The following is a 20,733-nucleotide window of genomic DNA, read 5'->3' as shown; positions in this document are numbered from 1 at the left end:
TGTGTGTGTGTGTGTGTGTGTGTGTGTGTCTACTGTCTGCTCCATTTGATATTCATATGTAAGTGAGGTGAAAGTGAAGCAGTTACTCGCATGCACATATATACACACGTACACTTGTAACCAGTGGAAAAAGACATCACTCCTATGAAGAATGCAACCCTTGACTAAGAGGTAAATAATCCAGAAAATAATACCTAAAGATACAAAGAACAGCCAAGCTCTGTGAATGGCATATGTTGCTGCACAGATTTAATATTATGCTATCCATAATTTCTCTTTTGTTTTTGACAATTATACACATGAATAGAGTGTATCGTGATCATGTTCCCATTAGCCTCTTTTATTCCTCCTCCCTCACTCTTGCTGACTCTCTTTTTCCTACAGATTTTTTTTTTTTGTGTGTGTGTGTGTGTGTGTGTGTGTGTGTGTGTGTGTGTGTAGGTCTTGTGTCAGTAGCCACAACTGAAAGTCAGGAGCCTACAAAGGCTGAGCCCTAGGCAGACCTGCCTCTAAAGTATTCGTATAGCACCTGCTACCCAAGAGATTTGGCTACCTCTCCATCAATAACTGATTACTATCACTTAGAACTCTTTTGAATGCAAAAGTCCAAATAGTGATGGATCCATCACTATTTTTGACAGAACTTTAATTAGCCAGTATGTACTGGTCTAATCTCATCTACTCACCTAAAACTAAAACTTTAAGTGAAATTCTTGAGTCACACTTGCAAATATATGATACTCCCCCTAGAGAACTAAACTGTAAAAAATAATCTCTCATTTCTCAACCCACACCACGTCTTTTCCTTTTATGTGAAGCAGTCTTACCTTTTTGGCATTTTCTGATTGACTTAGCATTTTTTCTGCATCTTCAAGCCAGGCTTGAAGGCTAGCCACGGTGTTGCCATAGCGATCCCAGTTGGAAATCACTTCCTCCAGCATGCTCCTCACGCTCCTCACCTCCACTGAGAGGTTCCGCCACTGAGCAGTGGTCTCATTCATGAACTTCATCACGTTCTCAGCTTCCTCCACTGGCACCACAACAATCAGTTATTAACCTCATCTTGTTTTTAAAGGCCTCTATGTGGTTTCCCTATGGTCTTATGCACTGGGATACAACTGCCATCAGTCAGAAATGCTCAGTGCCACTTCCAGCAATGGTGATAAACATTCACAAGTAGAAAACAAACATATTCTACAGTGTGAGTCTTCACAGTAACTTAAGCTCTTACGTACTGCAGTCATTCCAATTTTTGCTCTTAATCGCCTTAGAATCGAAACTAGGCTGAAAAAATGCAACTCAGAAAAGTGAATGCTTATTTTGTTCTGTTTGTTAGAAGATTATACATGGAGGAGTGGGTGAGTTAGACACTATACAGAATCAGTATGCCCTCCTCAAGGTTAATGCATGATTACACAAAGAGTCTGTACAGGAAAAAAATAATTGATCTGACCCCAGAGAAACCTGTACATTTTTAATTCTACCGAAGTCAATGCTACAACAAATTCTTTTCCTTCTTAGTTGGTATTAATTGTATAGCATGCTGGGTTTCATTGTGACATTTTCATACATGCATGTAACATACTTTGACCATATTCACCCCCAATTATCCTCTTTTACTCCCCTCCCTCCCTCCTCCTCCCTGTTCCCTCCTCTTCCATGCTGCAAATTCTACAGTGTGTCTTACCTGAACCATCCGCTTTGACATACATCTCAGCTGTCTGTTTCAAGATCTGGTATGTTACTTCATATTGTTCAAAGAACTTGCTATTTTCTATAAAAGACTAGAAAAAGGAAATATTCTCGTTGAGAAGACAATGAACATTAGGCTTCTGCACAAACACCAAGGACAGTTTTATTTGTAAGGATATGGGTATTTTATCCAATTCTGCCAACTCCATTCTTCTGCAAATTACAAAATGAATTCCACTGTCATGAATAACTTAAGGTTGTGCTAAGACTTTATTGATGCCATATTTTCAATTCTAACTAAGCACCAGATTGAGAACATATTTAACTTCTTCACCATGTAAAGATTTGGTTTTTTGTTGTTGTTGTTGTGTTTTGTTTTTTGTTTTTTGTTTCCCAAAAGACAGACTTTTCTCAAGAGAACCTGGGCCTAACATTTAGAAAGTGCTAAATTTGGGAGAATACTCTGACATCTCACTGTGTTTGAGCTGTGGAAGTCTGCTGCTCTTTCAACACTGGTCCTGGTGAATGACGTGACTGTGCTGAGGAACTTCCAATGAGACACAAATGACAGTTAAAGTAAGTACGTAGGCTACCCATGATACTGATGGTCTCATCCCAAATGCCTAGTATTTAAAATCCAGTCTAAGATATAGCTAGCTACATGTTTGTCCACATATAATTTTCACTTGTGACAGAATCATTATTAACAAGTGTATGTAATAAAATTGAGAGGACACAAAAACTTATGTAAATTTTATTATTACTAATGTCCAAAGCCCTTCATATTTAAAAGATTATTCTTATTACTATAATTAGAAACTTAATACAACTATAGCTGGCAATGTGCTCCAAAACACCTTTAAATTCTCCTAGTAGTAGAATGAATTCTAAAGACTTAGTCCATCAAAATAATTGATAGGAATCACTATCAGACAATGCAAACTTACCCTTCCCTTCACAGGCTAAAGTCCTTCATAGTGCGCTAACACTCCGGTACAGTATACTAATTCTGATGTTCATATGGAGGTGCTTACGTGCAGAGACAAAACAGTTTATAAAGCGGTTTCATAAACATCCCTAGATTTTTACCAAGGCTTACTCTGTTTCAATACAAAATTTTAAATATCATACATAGAGTATATCGCAAATAATCTTATATTTATGAAACATAAACTATCCTTCAGAGATAAAGTAAATGCAGAATGCTGTGAATTGTATGAGACAAGTGCAAAGACTATGACTGGTACCTTATTCAGGGACTTTAATAGGCTCTGCTATTCTTGGCTGAGAGGAGAGTAAGACAGGCATTCTCTACCTAATTCCTTATTTAGTCTCATGTCCTATTCTTACTCCCTAGTTGCGGAAAGAATAATTTACTAGAACTTAAATTATGAATCATCTAACCAAACAATCAAGCCATGATTGATCCAAAAATGGAACATTGTACTTAACGTTCGTGATGTTGTTTAAGAAACTGAAGAACTAAGTGCATTTGATAGAACTTAAAAAAATAGTCTCTGTTAGATTAGAGGGATGGTGCAGTGGTTAAGAGCACTGGCTGCTCTTGCAGAGGACCCAGGTTCAATTCCTAGCACTCACATGGCATCCATAACTCTAATTCCAGGGGATCCAATGCCTTCTTCTGATCTCTGCAGGCATTGCACAACACAAGTATACTTACATACATACAGGCAATACACTCATACACATAAAATAAAAATACTAAATAAAATATTTTTAAAAGTCTCTGTCGAGCTGTTAAGAATTATAAAAAGCTAATGAGAAAACTAAAACTGCCACTGTGAAGATGATGACTGACACCTGCCTGGGACAGGCACTTCACCATCTCTTGCTAGAGTAGTCTACAAAGTTATTACAAATTGATAAGAAAAAAGGACTTACTTCCTGGGTTATTTTAGTTTTAAAACTTGGAGGGAAGTTAAGAATATAATGAAAATTGTAAAGATTATCTTTCCACTTTCCTATCAAAATGATGAGGCAATTCATTTTTCAATATATTATTATTTTTATTATATGAGTGTATCGCCTGCATGTGTGTAAGTACACCTGTGTAATGCAATGCCTGAAGAGGACAGAAGAGGGCGTTGGATCCCCTGGGACTGGAGTGACAGACAGCTCTTAGCTCCCATGTGGGTGCGGGGATTTGAACCCGGGTCTTTTGCAAGAACAGCCAGTGCTCTTAACTGCTGAGTCATTTCTTCAGCCCAAGAAAATTAATTTTTAAAAGAAGATAAACCTATTTGTTATTTACATTTTTCATTGACCCATATAATTTGGCCCCTTGTTTGGTAAATATGGAAATTCCATGAAACATATGAAGTTAGCCTAGTAGAGTTACTTCGGCAGGACAACAGATATACTCCTGAGCTATTTGACCATGAGCTATCTATAAACTACTCTTAGGAAAATATGAAATAAACACACATGCACATTTATTTTGCTTTCTACACTCTGATACACAGTTAACTATATTTATTTCTATTTGTTCTCAGTTTTGTTGATTGTGTTTTTATTGATTTTTTTATTGATCTTTTGTATATTACATACAGAACATCTTAATCATCTTTATATCCCCTTACACAGTGGCACCCTTACATAGCTCACCCCTTACTGGATTTCATACATTCTGACAGTTATCTTAGGGCCTATCGAGTCAAGTTAGTGTCCCCAGACATCCCTCAGTGCCAGTTCATCTACTGGGGTCTAGTCAACCTATCTAGAGTCACTCCCTTAAAGAAGATCTGTTCTTCCTGACCCAGAAATAATCCAGCTGTCCTATAGTTCTTCAACTAAGATTGGAGCCTGCTGCCCATTTCCACAGCTCTATGCTGGGTTTTTGTCTGCTTGAGTTTACATGGGTCTTATGTATGTACATTCTAAATAAAAATGAAAGAATTAATTTATTAAAAATTAGGCTAAAACTAAGTTATGAAATCAAATTTAGCAAATGATCTATGCTAGTCAGTGCCTACTTTTAACATAGTTGATAAGAGAAGAAAATTTAGAATACCAAATAACACTGAATTCAAAATATTAGATCTACCTTTTTTTTTTGAGACAGGGTCTCCCTGTAGCCCCAGCTGGCCTGGAAATTGCTATGGCGACCAGGCTGGCCTCCTTCTCACAGAGATCTACCTGCCTCTGCCTTCGGAGTGCTGGGAATAAATGCATGTACCACCATGCCTGGCTCTTCAAAATATGTGAAGTGGCCAAATTGCTATACTTACAACTACAAATAAATAAATAAATAAATAAATAAATAAATAAATAAATAAATAAAAGCTCATTGATTTCATTCAGAGGAAGCTAAGCCAGATAATTAAAAATTATTCAATTCTTTAGTATATGATTAGCATTAAACTGAGAATTAAGACTAAGGAGAATAAGTTCAAACTTTTTACAGCCTTGGTATTATTTTGGCTATAGATAACCAGAGGTACATGATGCACTATATATTTTTTTAAGTGATGGAGAAAAGAGTTACATTTAAGCAACTTAATTTATGATTGCATTGAAAATCTTCAAACTTTTGGAAGCGGTCTGTGGCAACCTTTCCAATCTCACATAACTCTGCACCATGTTGCCTACCCCACAAATAAGAATAGCAGCGATCATGCTGGTACAGCATGTAAATGTTTTACATATGGAACATAATAAAGGGAACTAATATTTATGTGAGCTACATTTTTAACTAAGATACAAAAATATGAATATTTTGGTCTTTTAATTTAAAGGTATTTTTGTTCACAGACTGTGTACTTAGGGAGTGATATTGGTACTTGCATGCAAGGGCTCTTGATTTGTGAATATTTGGACTCAAGTTCTGACTCTGCCTTACCAAGTGTGCCATGTGGAGCATGAGGCTTGGACATTTGGAGCTTCAGAGCGTCCATCCAACTTCCTCAGTGATTAAAGCAATGTGGAAACCATCAGTCCACAACGTCTTCATTGTGATGAAAAGTGAATACTCAGTGACCCACGATTATTAAAACTATTCAACAAAAATAGACCTAAAAGCCATTTATAAAAAAGATGTGTGAGCCCTAACTAGGTGTGTTTCACCAGGGCAATGGAGTAATAGAGAATGTTCATTAAAACATACCTGGTTTGTAGGATGATTGTCAACTTTACGTATACATGAAATTTGCAAAGCAGTTTGAAATTAGCAGTTTAGTGAACTCTTTAACCCTATGGAGTAGGCAGGACGTACTGACTTTTTATCATTAACATCAATTCTCTATTTATATATCTTTTGAGAAGCTCAAAGAGAATTATTAATATCATTGTTTTGGAACATCACCTGGGGAAACAGTCCTATTAGGTATTTTAATCTGATTGGCTGTTCTTAAATAGCTAGAACAAAGAATGGATCCTTTATAATTAACTCCTGGGCTCAGAGTGCATTGTTGGGAATGACTAACCCTGAAAACATAAATCCATATCTGTATTTAATATTTATGAGGCTAAGGCATTTAAAAAGTATATTTTTCATCACTTTCAAAAATAGCTAGAAATGAATAAAGGAACATAACCTAGCATATTTCACAGCTTTGGAACAAGTGTTTCCTAGACAATTTTAGTAAATCTAGAGAAAAATTTACTAACCAACAGTCAAATTTTTTTTGTTTCAAATTCATGTGCTTCACACATCATCAGTTAAAAGACCAAATTCAAGAGTAATGTTGATTATGCTTCCAAATGCTTCAGTAAAGATACAGTTTCAATAGGCATCACATCACATGTTCTATAGGTCACTGTGACAAATCAGTTTTTAATACATTGGTATTTTTTAAGTCCATTAGCATTAATGTTCTGATAAAATGTGTGTTACAAATAAATTTGTTTATATACATGATTAACTGACTAAGGAAATAAATCGCCTTTATTAAATATGCTGTATTAACTACTTGTAAATGGAACTGCTAGTTAAAGAGAAGTCACATTCTTTTATTCATGCTGGGCTACTATTCTAGAGAAAATTGGGATTATCTAAACCAATACCCCGAATAGTTAAGATAATCTTTTAAAATCAAGTTGGTTCAGAGATTTGTAGACAAAACTGCACTATGCCTGGGTACACACAGTGATAGTGAGAGCCAGGGATGACTAGGAAAGAGACTCACCAAAGTAAGCCTACAAAGTTGACAGTCTCCATGTGGACGACTAAAATTCCTTCCACATTTACTCATGCTTGGAGTTTAGGAGACATTTGGGTGGTCTTCAAATATAACAAATTGGTTCCAAAGGAGTAACCGGGTTATAATTAAAGATAAGTGAATAACATAAAAACGTTTTTAAGCAATAAAGCCCATGACAACGGTTCAATTAATAAAGAAAAACTTTTTCCAAGTATGGATTTGCAACAACAAATTCCAAAAAAATACAGGGTTATATTTCAGGTGTTTGTGAGGCGCTCCTAACCTCAGATCCAGCCCACTTAACACACTGGTATGTTTACACTGAAGTTCAAGGTTGAACTTGGTCAGAGCTAGACACTTACGGTGTAGTTCTGCAGCATCAGTTCCACAGATTCTCGCCTCCCGTACTTGATGATCCAAGACTTCAGCTTTGACTCTGCAAGAACCAGTAGCGAGAGCAGGCGGTACTTCAATTCTAGAAATTCCATTTTCATTAAGTGTAGCTCGGAAGTGGAGGATACAAAATGAAACCTAGAAATAAACCAGAGAATTTACACGATGTAACTAATAGAAACAGAATGAGGTTTACTTAAGCCGCTACATGTCAGCCTTAAATACCATGCAGCCAGAAGGTCTTCTAAACGCTCTCTGCTTGCGGTCAGGGGATCGGATTCCTTTTCTAGCTCTGGGTTTAAAAGGGAAAACACTACTGATTGAAGCTTTTGATTTAGTGCTCTCCTCTGCCAACACATCTCTCATCTGTTTCTTTTAAAAGCTGTTTTTGCAATATTACATAATGTGCCTTACAGTACTGAATAAAAATACAGCCCATGAAGGAAGCATTGCTGTGATCTGCAGGCTGTGGGAACATTCCAGCTCACTCTCTACAGTTAATAATATACTAGAATGCTGGCTTTCTTTGCTTCTGTGTGGGGACCCACTTTGCATTTCCCAAAAGCAAGCATCCCTGTTACAACAATAGCAAACAATTCATTTTGGAGAAGAAAATACATGTAGAAATGAAGACTGAAAAAGCATCCATCTAGTGCTTTAAAAAAGAGCCTTCATATAGAATCAGACATTCCCTTACCTCTCAGCCATGTCCTCTAGTTGATCAGGTGGTACTGGGATCCCATTAACAGACCTGGTCCGGTAGATTTCATGGAATGCTCTTTTGTGGACATCTGTGTTTTGAAGCAGATCCTAAGATAAATTTTTTTAAAAATTAAAAATGGGAAAACGTGTTTCCAGGAGGCTGGGGAGCATACTTTTCAGGCTGTACCGGTGAGTCAGTGTTTTCAACAATTTGCTCCTGCTCCTGCCTTCACATGCAGCTCGTGCGTGCTACCAGCTTTTACCTTGAGCAGCAGTCCGTGCCTGTGGCTTCTCGACTCTCCTGGAGCTCTGTCTAATAATCATGGCATCTTTAAACACACATGACACTTGCCTGGCAATGCATTCAGACGTTTTAAAGGTATATGATCCAAAGACCATGGAGAGGCTGCTAGAAACAGCCATTTCAGTGTTTGCCTGGTTTCAGATATGCTGGGTTTTTTTTTTTTTTTTTTTTTTTTTTAAGCTGAAAACTAAACACAACAAACTTAACTCTTTAATGGTAAAGGTACCCAGTTCTCTACTCTTATTTTTAGTTTGAATGCGTGGGAGCTACTTTAAACAGTATTTGCTTGCCATGTCAAGTAAGTCAATTATCATAATGTATTTTGAAAACACTCTTTTGGTTAGAAAATCTCCCAGAAGGCAGGAAGTGCCGCGTAGCTAAACACCCCGCTTGACCTCCCTGTGTTATCAATGTGGTTTATCAACTCTATAGAAACATTTCCATTTCTTCAGGTTAGTTTGACTCCTGATTTGTTTACTGTCCTTTTTGACATCCATACACTTATTTATAAAAAGACTATTTTCACCGTCCCTAACCTATTTTTCACAAAGAAGCAAGCTGGGGTGAAAAGACGTGAATGCCGTTTCCTGACACTTAGCCTGTTTTTCTGTGGCAGAAGAAATAATAGTCACTCGCTGAAGAATAACACACATTAGCCCACCCAAATGACAGATTCGAATTAACATTGTCTTTCTCAACTATTATTTATTGGTCCACTGGAGAAAATAAAGTGCAAAAAGCCAAAACACATACATTTAAGGGAATGGACAAATGAAAACCCTTAGAACAAGTATTTAAATTTTAAGACCTGAGTCTGGCCAGTGAGATGGCTAAGGTTGCTTTCCACCAAGCCTGACAATCTGAGTTCAATCCTTGGAACCCATATGGTAAAAAAAGAGAACCAATTCCCAAATCCCCACAAGTCATCCTCTGTCCTCACATGTGCGCTATGTGTGTACATGGTGGCACATAGTGCTCCCCCATATGTAAATAAGTGAATGCATGTAATAAAAATGTTAAGGCTTATAGTTATTTTTCCACATAAGAGACATACTAACATTATCAAAAGCCTCAGGTTAAACTATTTATGTCCTGATAGATTTTACAATGCTCACATAATTCTTTAAGTCCGTAAGTAATTACATGTATATATGTAGAAGTCATTCACACCAGATGGAAGGATCTGTGACCACAGAGGAAAGAGACAAGGGGTAGTTTTCATTGGTGATTAGTATTTCAGTCACCCTACCTGCTTTAGGGAACCCAGACACATTTCTATGGCATATGGTCTTGGCTAAAACTCCCCCTAAGTGATTGCAGAGGAACTTTCTCACCACCATGGATAGCTCCCATGTGTTATTGCTAACAGATACTAGTATCTAGTGCAAAGGGAAAAGTTCTTACCAAATATAACAAACAAAAACCTTTGAACAACATGTGACAGAGCTTCTCTAGCTGGCATGGTACAACTTATTTTTTGGAAGAACCCTTTCATGGTAAGACCTCTGGATGCCGAGCAAAGCATAAGTTGTTAATTCCATTGACTGGGCTCATTAAAGTACAATTATTTGGGCTTCCTGACAAAAACAGCCAATTCCCTCAGGAAGGCTGAGGCCCAGCTGATAGCAAATGTAATTGGAAGAAAGCAAAGATTACCAACACAAGGACCTAGCTACTAACACTGAAAGCCAGCAAAACAGCAAATTCGAGGAGCTAGAAACATTTCAGGTGTTCAGTACTCAACAGCTGTACATAAGTTAGGAGGAAAATTATTCCCTGCCAAAAACAGCCAATTCCCTCAGGAAGGCTGAGGCCCAGCTGATAGCAAATGTAATTGGAAGAAAGCAAAGATTACCAACACAAGGACCTAGCTACTAACACTGAAAGCCAGCAAAACAGCAAATTCGAGGAGCTAGAAACATTTCAGGTGTTCAGTACTCAACAGCTGTACATAAGTTAGGAGGAAAACTATTAAAGTGGTTGCGCTGGATAGCTTTAGTGTCAACTTGACACACCTGGGTTGAGGGAGCCTCAATCGGGAAATTGCCTCTATTGGACTGGCCTGTGGCCATGTCTGAGGGGCATCTTCTTGATGAGTGATGTAGGAGGGCCCAGCCCACTGTGGGTGGTGCCACCCCTGGGCAGGGGGGCCTGTGTTGTATAAGAAAGCAGGCTGAGCATGGGCCAGGGAATCAAGCCAGTAAGCTGCGTTTCTCCATGGCCTGTGCTTCAGCTCCAGCCTCCAAGTTCCTGCCCTTGGGCTCCCTGATGAACTGTGACCCAGGAGATGTAAGCTGAATAAACTCTTCCCAAGTTGGTTATTGGTCAGAGTATTTTGTCACTGTAAATGGAGAAATAAACCAGAACACTCTGCCTCTCAAGTGCAAAGGTTAAAGGCAGGTGTGCGACACCAAAGCCAGCAGCATTTCTTTTTTTATTCAACATAGTACTGGAAATTCTATGCGGGGCAGTTAAGCAAGAAAAGGTAACAGAAGGCTTACACAATGGATAAATTTGAAACTATCTGTAACATAATTTCACATATAGAAAATTCTAAAGAATACATACACAGAAACCTACTAGAGTAAGAGTTCTGCAAAGTTATATAAGAATGACATAGTCTTGCAAAGGTTGGCCTCAAATCCACCCTCCAGCTTCAGCATCCTGAGTGCTGGGGTTACAGTTAAGTGGCATCACATCCAGCTCTAAATATTGCTCTTATCTTCATTTAACATTATGACAAAAATATCACATAAGAGTTAAGGCAATTACCTAAGATCACACAGTGTTATAGATAGGATCCCAATTTAGAACCAGGTGAATCTTGAGCCCCTGCTCTTAACTTGCCTCTTACAGATTAATTACCAGGGATGATTTGGATGCAACACTAATTAGGCATTCTGCAGTGAAGGAAATGTTCTTTATTTGTGCTGTTCAAAATGGCAGTCATCAGACACACTTGACTAGCTGAGCACTAGAAATGTAGCTATTAGGAAGCTGGGTGTGGTGGCACATAAATGTAATCTCAGCACTTGGGAAGTGGAGGAAGGAGATTAAGAATTAAGGCCAACCTGGGTCTTGAACATGGTAATTTTAAGTCAGCCTTGGATACAAGAGACCCCGTTTCAAAATCAAAACGCAAAAAAACAAAACAAAACAAAAAAAAGCCAATGGTTAACATAATTAATGTACTGAAATTTTAATTTAAACTATTTTTGGATATTTTCTATATAAAGTCCAGACTGATTTAGAGCTTGCAATCTTCCTGCCTCAGCCTGTGACTGCTGGGATTATAAATCAGTGCTCTAGTTTTTATGCTGAGAAAGTGTGCTGGATACCTTTAGTGTCAACTTGACACACCTGGGTTGAGGGAGCACAATTGATGAATTTTGTCCATTACATTGCCTATGGTCATTTCTGTGGGGCATTTTGATTGTTGAGTGATGTGGGAAAGCCCAGCCTACTGTGGGCAGTGCCATCCCTGGGCAGGTGGTCCTGTGTATGAGAGCAGGCTGACCTCAGGCCGTGGAAGCAAGCCCGAAAGCAATGTTCCTTCATGGTCTGTGCTTCAGCTCCTGCCTCCAGGTTCCCTGAGTTCCTACCTTGGGCTCCCTGATGAACTGTGACCTGGGAGTTGTAAGATAAATAAACCCTTTCCTCCCCAAGTTGGTACTGGTCAGAGTGTTTTGTCACAGCAATGAAGAACAAACTAAGACAGTGGTCTTATTTCTCACAGTGATAGATGTGGTTAATACAATGATTTTCAACTTTGTTAAATATCTACGGTCAAATTTCAAGGATGATCATATCATGTAACTATGATTTATAGTTTCAAGACAGCAGAAGGTAAACAATGGAACGAGTAAAGCAAGCTAAGCTGGGTATAACAGTGCACACCTCTTATGCCAGCAATTGGGATTGCTGTGCGTTTGAACTTTAGTTACAGAATGATATTCTGTCTCAAAAAATACTAAAACTAGCCGGGCGTGCCTTTAATCCCAGCACTGGGAAGGCAGAGGCAGGCGGATCTCTTGAAATCAAAGTAAAAACTAAAACAGGGAAGGAAGAAAGGGAAGAAGAGAGGGAGGCCAAAGTTAGTAAATGGTAAAAACCAAAGCAGAACTCTTCTATCAATGTATAAATAACCAAAAGATAAGAAAAAGAAAACAGTCAAATGATACAGAGAACTCAAGCACAGCACATCCGTACTTAAAAAGAAATCTATCCATTTATTAGACAAAAGACTGATAGTGTCAGGTCAGAGGAGCAAATAAAATCAAACATGTCAGAGCTTTTATGAGATACATTTAACCATTAAGAACATGAAAAAGCTAAAATTTCTCAAATGAAAAACACATCAGTATACTAACAAAAAGAAAGCTTATGTAAATGTAAACATCAGACAAAAGAAATTTCAGAATTACCAAAAGTAATTAATTGCTTAATGATAAAAGTTTGAACTTACTAGATTTGGGCCAACTGTATGGTCTTAAACACCCAAAGGAAAGTGTACCCAAAGAGTAAAGTCATCAGTGTATTTCTTTAAGAATCCAAGGGATTACACTTCCCAGACATTAGGCTTAAGTCTATATAAAAAGTTATTTAGACAATTATTTCTCATTGATGATTTTGTTCCTAACCAGAAAGTGCTGCTCAGATGTAAGACTTCAAATCTTGGTCTCCGATACTGTAGTGCCCGCCTGTAGCTAAGGGAAACAATCAGCTATTGTTCCAAAATGATGGATAAATTTGTTTTCTCCCCCTATCTAGAAGTCTTTGAGAGGGAACTGACACTGATTCTAACCACTCCAACGGCTATCAAAATACCTGAAAGCAAATCCTGAATCCATCACTCTAGAGTCCAGCCTTGGAAGACAAAAGAAAAATGAGGAGGAACCCAATAGAGGGATACTTTTGGAAGCCCTTGTCAAGAAATTCCAATGGACTCATACAAACATTTGAAAATTGTCCTGGCCTGACTTTTTCCAGTTCTCTGGCTAAAACTTATAATACTAATTACTTTTGCCTTTATTTCTCCTTCACATCTCCTATTCACTATTCAAGGGCTTTCTTTTCCCCTTAGAGATAAGATTATGCAATTTGGGAGTCTTTTAGACAGACCCACTTAAGGGATACTCCAATTGCCTCACCCTGCATCCCTATTCAGCATGGAAGAAGCCAGAGTGGCCTGTGTCCCTAGTCCCTATTGGCTATTTGGATAACCACCTCAGAGGATGGTGTGATAAGAATGGGAGGTAGGAATTGGTTAGGCAGTTTGGGTAAAAAGACCCCAAAGAAAAGTAGCCAGTTTCTTGGCTAAAAGTCAAAATGTCCTTGGGCCTCTTAGCAAAGACCAAACATGTTGAAAGTATTTGGGAGCTTGTATCTAATCCTTAAAAGATTTTAGGGTTACCTCTTCAGAGGGGGGAATGTAAGCATAGCCAAAAGCCCCATAAAAATAATCAAAGAAGAAAGAGTACATGAAGTTATCAGAAAAAAGCTATGGGGAGATATGGGAGGAGATGGAGGGGAGGGAGTGGGCATGCATTTGATCAAAACACCTTATATGCATGTATGAAATTCTCAATAAATTATTTCTGTAAAATAAAATAAAACAAAACAAAATAAAATAAAGACAAAACTGCAGAGGAGCTGGGGCTGGAGAGATGGCCGAGGAGTTCAAAGGACTGGCTGTTCTTCCAGAGGACCCGGGTTTGGTTCCTAGCACCCCCACGGCAGCTAACAACTATTCGTAACTCAAGTTCCAAGGGGGATCCAGTACCCTCTTCTGGCCTTCATGGGCATTGAGCAACATGGGTACAATTACATACATGCAAGCAAAACACTCATGATAAAAATAAATTATAAATATAAATATAATTTTTAAAAGCTGCAGAGGAACTGACAAACGCACAGCTATGGGAATTATCAAGATACTTCTTTCAAGTACCAAGATGAAAAGTAGCAAGTGGGATCATAGAGTGGGGAGTTAGGGAAGTCCAGGGAAAGAAGAAAGATGAGGAAGGAAACTAGAATGCCACAGGGAAGACAAAGTTATGGAGCGATGGTCAGTGCAAACGCCTCAAGGTGGGATGCGCTTTCCTATTTGAGATCATCTTTCTGTTGAGTTTTCACTGAGCTATTTAAAACGGAAACACCAACGGTGGTGGCTTTAATGAAATATGTCCCCCATAGGCTCAGGTATTTGAATACTTGGTCTCAAGTTGGTGAGCTGTTTGGAGAGATGGTGCAGCCTTGCTGGGGGAAACACATTACTGGGGGTGGGCTTTGAGAGTCTGGAGCCTTTCCCCACTTCCAGCTCACTCTCCTTACTTTCTGGGTGTGGCTGAAGCTGTCATCAATCGCTCAGCTTCTTGCTTTTGCTGTCCTGCCTGTCACCTGCTGTCATCAGTCCCACCTTTATGGATTCTCCCTATGGACCCATAAACCAAAACAAATGCTTCTATAGTCATTTTTGTTCATGGTGTTTTATCACAGCATCAGAAAAGTAACATCATCTAATAGTCCCTGCCCATTTTTGCCTTATAACCTTAATTTATTATTTTTATTATTTGTATATTTATTTTTATTTGATATGTATGAGTATTTTGCCTGCATGTATGAATGCACTTATGTCATGCAAAGCCTGAGGGGGCCAGAAGAAGGGGTTGGATTCCCTGAAACTGGAGTTACGGGTGGTTGCTAGCTGCCATGTGAGTCCTGGGAATTGAATCCAGGTCCTCTGGAAGTGCAGCCAGTGCTCTTAGCCACTGAGCCATCTCTCCAACCCCTATTTTTATTATTTTTAACTATCTCATCTCTAAACAAGTGCATAATGACAAGGATTTGTGTCTGTTGTGTATAGTTATATCCCAGATGTCCAGAACATTGCTTTGTACTTAGCAAATACTCAATAAAAATCTACTGAAAACCAAGAAAGATGAGAATGGTAAATAACCAGAAGTGTAGGAACGAAATAGGGTGGAAAATGAGTTTCCTGGACGTAGGAGCACTTTGTAAAAAGCTTCATTTGTAGAGGCACTTTTTAAACTAGATGATACCTGAAGAGGGCTGTGATCTGCCACCCGGTGATCCTTGCTCAACTTGGCCTGTTACATGGTGGGGGAAGCCTCAGTAGAGTGATTTCCAGGAAGAATGAGAGAGAACTTTGAAGCAAAAAGGAAACCTGGACAATTCTTTCAAAACACTTCTGTACGAGGAAGGAGAACATTTGGGTAGTAGCTGGGAAGGCACACGGAGTGAAGAGAGAGACTTCAAAAGTGAGAGAAAAATTGTGTATTTGGATGTGGATGGGGAAAACTCAATGGAGATGGATGAAGAAAACAGTGGAACAATTGGGCATATCTGTTAGAGGAAGGGGAAGGAAGGGATCTAAAATAGAGAGCAGGGGCTGGCCTTGGTTGAGAGCACAGATGGTTCATCCATAGTAACAGAAGCGAGGACCCAGTATTTGGGCACAGATGCAGGTAGGTGGGCTGAAGCAGCCCGTGGGAGCTTGCGGAAATTCTTTTCTGATTGCTTCTATTTTTCTCAGAGAAATAGGAAGCAGTGTCATCAGCTAAGAGTGAGGATGAGGAGGAGGTGTGGAAGGCTTAAGGACACAAGGTATGAAATAGCTATCCCAGAAACGAAGAGGACTTGAGTTGGGAAATGCCTTGTGACTGCTGCTTAGCATAGGGAACCCAGCTGAGTTAGTCATCAGTTGCTTCTGGAGGGGCATGGTCTAGGCAGAAATTGGCTTAAAGAGAGTTGTGTTTCTACCAGAATAGTAAAAAAAAAAAAAAATAGAGATATGGACAGGGCAATTGAGGATGTGCACAGTGGGTGACTTTTATGAATGCTGAATTTAAACAGTATGAAGGGAAAGGATGAAATGAAATAGTAAAAAAAAAAAAAAATAGATGGACAGGGCAATTGAGGATGTGCACAGTGGGTGACTTTTATGAACGCTGAATTTAAACAGTATGAAGGGAAAGGATGAAATGAAAAAAATAATCAAGAGAGTCAAAAAGGCAGTAGGATTGAAGAATCGGGGTGCAGGATAAAGACTTGCTTGATTGGAGAATGGAATGCTTGAAAAAGCATTGTGGAGGACTTAAGTTACTGGTGATGGTGATTATAGGCTAGGATGATTGAGTGAGGGCTTAAAGGCAGGACATAGCACAGGACCACTAAGGAAAGAAGGTGACCTCACTGAGAGGCCAAAATAGTGGGAGGATCATCTATGGGTTGCTGGACTTACTAATCATTATGTCAGGTACTTGTCACTAAGAAAAATAATTATTAAGAAAGGACTGAGAGTGAGCTAGGTAGGGAGGACAGAGCAGTAAGGATGCTCAGCCAGTGGTGGTGCCCAGGAGTCAATCTCGTGACTCCTCAGGCCTGAAAGGCTTACCTTGCTGAAACGATATGATTCCTAGTAACCTAATCAATGTTGGCACTCTATACATAAAATAGTTTTGTGGGTACATTTTAAGCTTGGTGCTCAAGACAACTGTAATAATTTGCTGTGTGGTCTCGAGCAAGTCACCTATTGTCTCCCTTTCTATAGTCTATTCATCTGCAAAAGAGGATGCTAATAGTTAACTTGTATCCTTCATGTTAAGGGTTCAGGAAAACTAAATACAAACTGAAACATGGCTAAATCCTCCAGAGTAACCAACAGTGATTATTATCGTTCTAAATAACTAAGCATTGTGGCATCTAGAAAATAGAAAACACAATATAACTATACTTTGTATTCTGGTTAGCCTTTAATTGTTAGCTTGACACAGCTTTGAGTCATATGAGAGAAGCCACTATTGAGGAATTTCCTAGATCAGACTTGTCTATAATTATGTCTGTGAGGGATGGCCTTACTTATTAATTAATGAAGGCCCAGCCCATTGTGGGTAGGTCAGGGTCTTTGAGCAGGTAGTCCTGGGTTGCATAAAAAGCCTAGCTATGCATAAGAAGGTGAGTAAACTAGCAAGCAGGGTTCCTCCATGGTTTCTGCCTCCAGGTTTCTAGCTTGAGTTCTTGCCCTGACTTCCCTCAGTGATGAATTATGGCCTGAAGTATAACCCAAATAAACCCTTTCCTTCTCAAATTGTTTTTGGTCACAGCAACAGAATGAAACTAGAACACTTTGTTTTGCAAAATAAATATATTCTGATATGCATGTTAGTTAACTTTTTAGAATATAATAAAAGGGCTGGAGAGTTGGGTCAGCATTTAAGAACTTGCTGGTCAATCATGAGGACTGGAGTTTGCATCCCAGCCTAGGTTGGGTGGCTCACAAGCACCTGTAACTCCAGTTCCAAGACATCCATTGTTCTTTTCTGGCTTCCATGGGCACATGCAGGTATAGGCACATTCACACAGACACATAAGCAAAATAAAATAAATCTTTAAGGAATATATAGTTTTAGAAGCCATGGCAGAACTGAAATATATACTTTTTAAAAGCTCTAATTCCAATCTGTAATCATTGCCTATGCATTAAGTGTAGAAATCAAGATATACATTTTTTTTTGGTGTTTTTGAGACAGGGTCACCCTGTAGCCCCAGCTGTCTTGGAACTCACTATATAGACCAGGCTGGCCTTGAACTCACAGAGATCTGCCTGCTTCTGCCTCCCAAGTGCTGGGATTACAGGTGTGCGCCACCACACCTGGAAAGATATGTATTTTTTAAGTGTATGAAGCATGCAGGAAAACAAACATTCTAGGTTTTCAAATGATGTTTAAGTTTTCAGGAATCAGAATTACTTTTTAGACTGGAGCAGGAAGATAACACTCTGTATGAACCCGGAGTCCCCTACGGCTCTCTTCTCAAATTACGACATTTCCATGTGAAGCCCAACATGCCACCATAGAACAGTCACCATCAAACTGATGGACTAATTTCTTGCTACTAAGGAAACAAGATTTAATTAATAATGATCCATGCTTCTCACCTTCACAGTTTAGCTTATTATAAGCACGTATTACATGTACTCTGAATAAGTTAGGACTGACGGCATACTCACAGTTGCATTGTTTAATCACTGTGCTACTTTAAGCACCTGTACCTAGGACTAGTAAAAGATCTTACCTCAATAAAATAGTCATTCTGTGATTTACCTTGAACTTGGCCTTGGCCCCTGCCTGCCTCTGCATCCTGTTGTCTTCCTATCACATTCTTCGGGTTCCTCACAGTTTGTTTCCTTTTGTCTATTTTTCAGTTTTAGATAATCACCCTTCTCACTCTCCTGTTCCTATGCAGCTTGGTGCCACTTCACATCATTTCTGGTTTATATGTCTTGTTATCACGTTTGGATAACTGATGGCTGGCACAGGCTGTCTTTATCTCTTACTCTCCCTCAGTTCCTCTCTCTCTTCCTTCTTCCCTCAGTTCCTCTCTCTCTTCCTTCTTCCCTCACTCCCTCTTTCTCTCCTTCTCTGTCTCTCCTCAGACTGGCTCATGAGGTGTCCAAATCATATACAGTCAATGAATCATACAGAGAAGCATGACAATCATCCAACTTAAAAGCCATTCTAGGGGCTGAGAGGTGGCTCAGTGGTTAACAGCACTGGCTGCTCTTGAAGAACACCTGAGTTCAATTCCCAGCACCCACGTGGCAGCTAACAACCATTTGTAACTCTGGTTCTAGGAGATCCAGTGCCATCTTTTGTCCTCCACAGACATTGCAGGACATGGGTACACTTACATGCATGCAGACAATACATCTGTACACAAAATATGTTTTTAAAAAAGCAATTGTCTGTCAGGGTGCTCTGCATGAATATTTCTGTGAAATCTTATATTTTAGCAACTAGCACTATTTACCTTTGATAGATCTATGATAGAACATTTTATCTATGCTGGAACATTTAAGCCATATTTAAATACATAAACAACAAACATATAGATGTATGTCCCACCTCTAGTTTGGAAGCACCATTTGTCTACAACCTTCACCCGTTTTCCCAGGGCTGAAAGCTGTTGTGTAAGAGGACTTCCATGCACAGTTCCCCAATTGGCACACCGAACTCACAATTGATATGCATTCTATATTGTATTTAAAATTCTAGGGCAACTTCTTCTGTCTCAGATATTCACACAAGTTAAAGTAGTTTCAACTGCTACATATTTTACATTTTATTGTACATTACATACATTTGATTGCTGACCTTTTAAAGTTCTAGGGCAACTTCTTTTGTCTCAGATATTCACACAAGTTAAAGTAGTTTCAACTGCTACATATTTTACATTTTTATTGTACATTACATACATTTGATTGCTGACCTTTTAAACTGGTAGTATTTGTGTAACCCTGTTTAGAACTTTTTTCCTGTTTGGATACATGTCATCCTGTCAAAATTCAATGAGCCTAGTACTTCTATGTTGCTGAGAGGTCTAAGCCCGAAGCAACCATAGGAACATGTACTGCGATTTGACCTCATCTGAAGCTTGAACTCTGGTCCCTTACAGCTTGACCCCTAACTTCAGAGAACTGAAGCATGGACAGGCAGGTCCAGACTGTATGTGTGCATCCACACGGACAGAGTGGAGCCCAGAGACACACTGCCAGCTGAGAAGCCAGGTGAATGGGAATCCAAATGTCTGCTGTGTGTGGTGATGGTACCAAAGAAAGGGGAGGTGATTAGCAGATCTACAGTTGTCTGAGTGCAACATCCCATGGAATGAGATGGGGAGCCCAGAAATCAACCCATATATGTAGGGCAAATTGATTTTTGGTAAAAGTGCCCAAAATATACAATTGGGAAGACAGTCTCTTTAATGAACAGTGTTGGGAAATATATGAATCCACACAGCATGAAAATGGACCCTTTATATAAACATCAACTCAAAATGGATAAAACACTTAAAGGTGTGATGATCTGAATGAAAATGTCTCCTATAGGCTCCAAGTATTTGGACACTTGGTCCCCAGCTTGTAGCACTGTTAAGGGAGGGTCATGGAACCTTTAGGAGGTGTGGCCATGCTGGAGGAAGCACATCACTGGGGGCAGCAGATTTTAAGAGTTCTTAAGCTTTGCGGGATTGGATTTCCAGTCTCTCTCTGCTTCCTGTGCCTGCTTGAAGATGTGATAACTCTGCTTTCTGCTCTGTCTACTTCCTTCTACCATGCCTCCCCCACCATTACAGACCCTTACTCCTGGAACCGTAAGCTCAAATATACTTTTCCTTTTATAATATCCCTTCGTCATAGTGTTTTATCACAGTATCAGAAAAGTAACCAATATGGGGGAAAGGGGAATAAGAGAGCAGGAAGGGTTAAATGGGGTGGGAATGGGTGGGCAGGGTAGAGGAGGGAATATGGTGAGGGATCACTAACAATAAAGCTCTTTTGAAAAAGTCATACAGAAACCTACTACTTCAGAAGATTTCTAAAATATGGACATATACATACATGAACAGAGTCATAATAGGGTTAACCTATAATGGGACAATTATTCCTTTATTAGTATGAACCTT

The 20,733-nt window shown here is 39.1% G+C and overlaps 1 protein-coding gene across 2 annotated transcripts in view; it reads right to left on the bottom strand.

The window, feature by feature from the left end:
* The window catches only part of LOC103751349 (nesprin-1), a 183,654-nt gene that overhangs the window by 28,245 nt on the left and 134,676 nt on the right, over positions 1 to 20,733 (bottom strand). For both annotated transcript variants that reach the window (XM_008854738.3, XM_008854739.3), the window contains 4 exons: positions 7,942 to 8,054; positions 7,214 to 7,382; positions 1,688 to 1,784; positions 828 to 1,030 (listed from right to left, as the gene is read on the bottom strand). In XM_008854738.3, coding sequence (XP_008852960.1) covers positions 828 to 1,030; positions 1,688 to 1,784; positions 7,214 to 7,382; positions 7,942 to 8,054 — 582 coding nt within the window. The remainder of the gene's footprint in view (positions 1 to 827; positions 1,031 to 1,687; positions 1,785 to 7,213; positions 7,383 to 7,941; positions 8,055 to 20,733) is intronic.

Source organism: Nannospalax galili, unplaced genomic scaffold (assembly GCF_000622305.1).
Source record: "Nannospalax galili isolate Female #2095 unplaced genomic scaffold, S.galili_v1.0 scaffold1087, whole genome shotgun sequence".
NCBI lineage: Eukaryota > Metazoa > Chordata > Mammalia > Rodentia > Spalacidae > Nannospalax > Nannospalax galili.
This window is presented reverse-complemented; position numbering and strand designations above follow the sequence as displayed.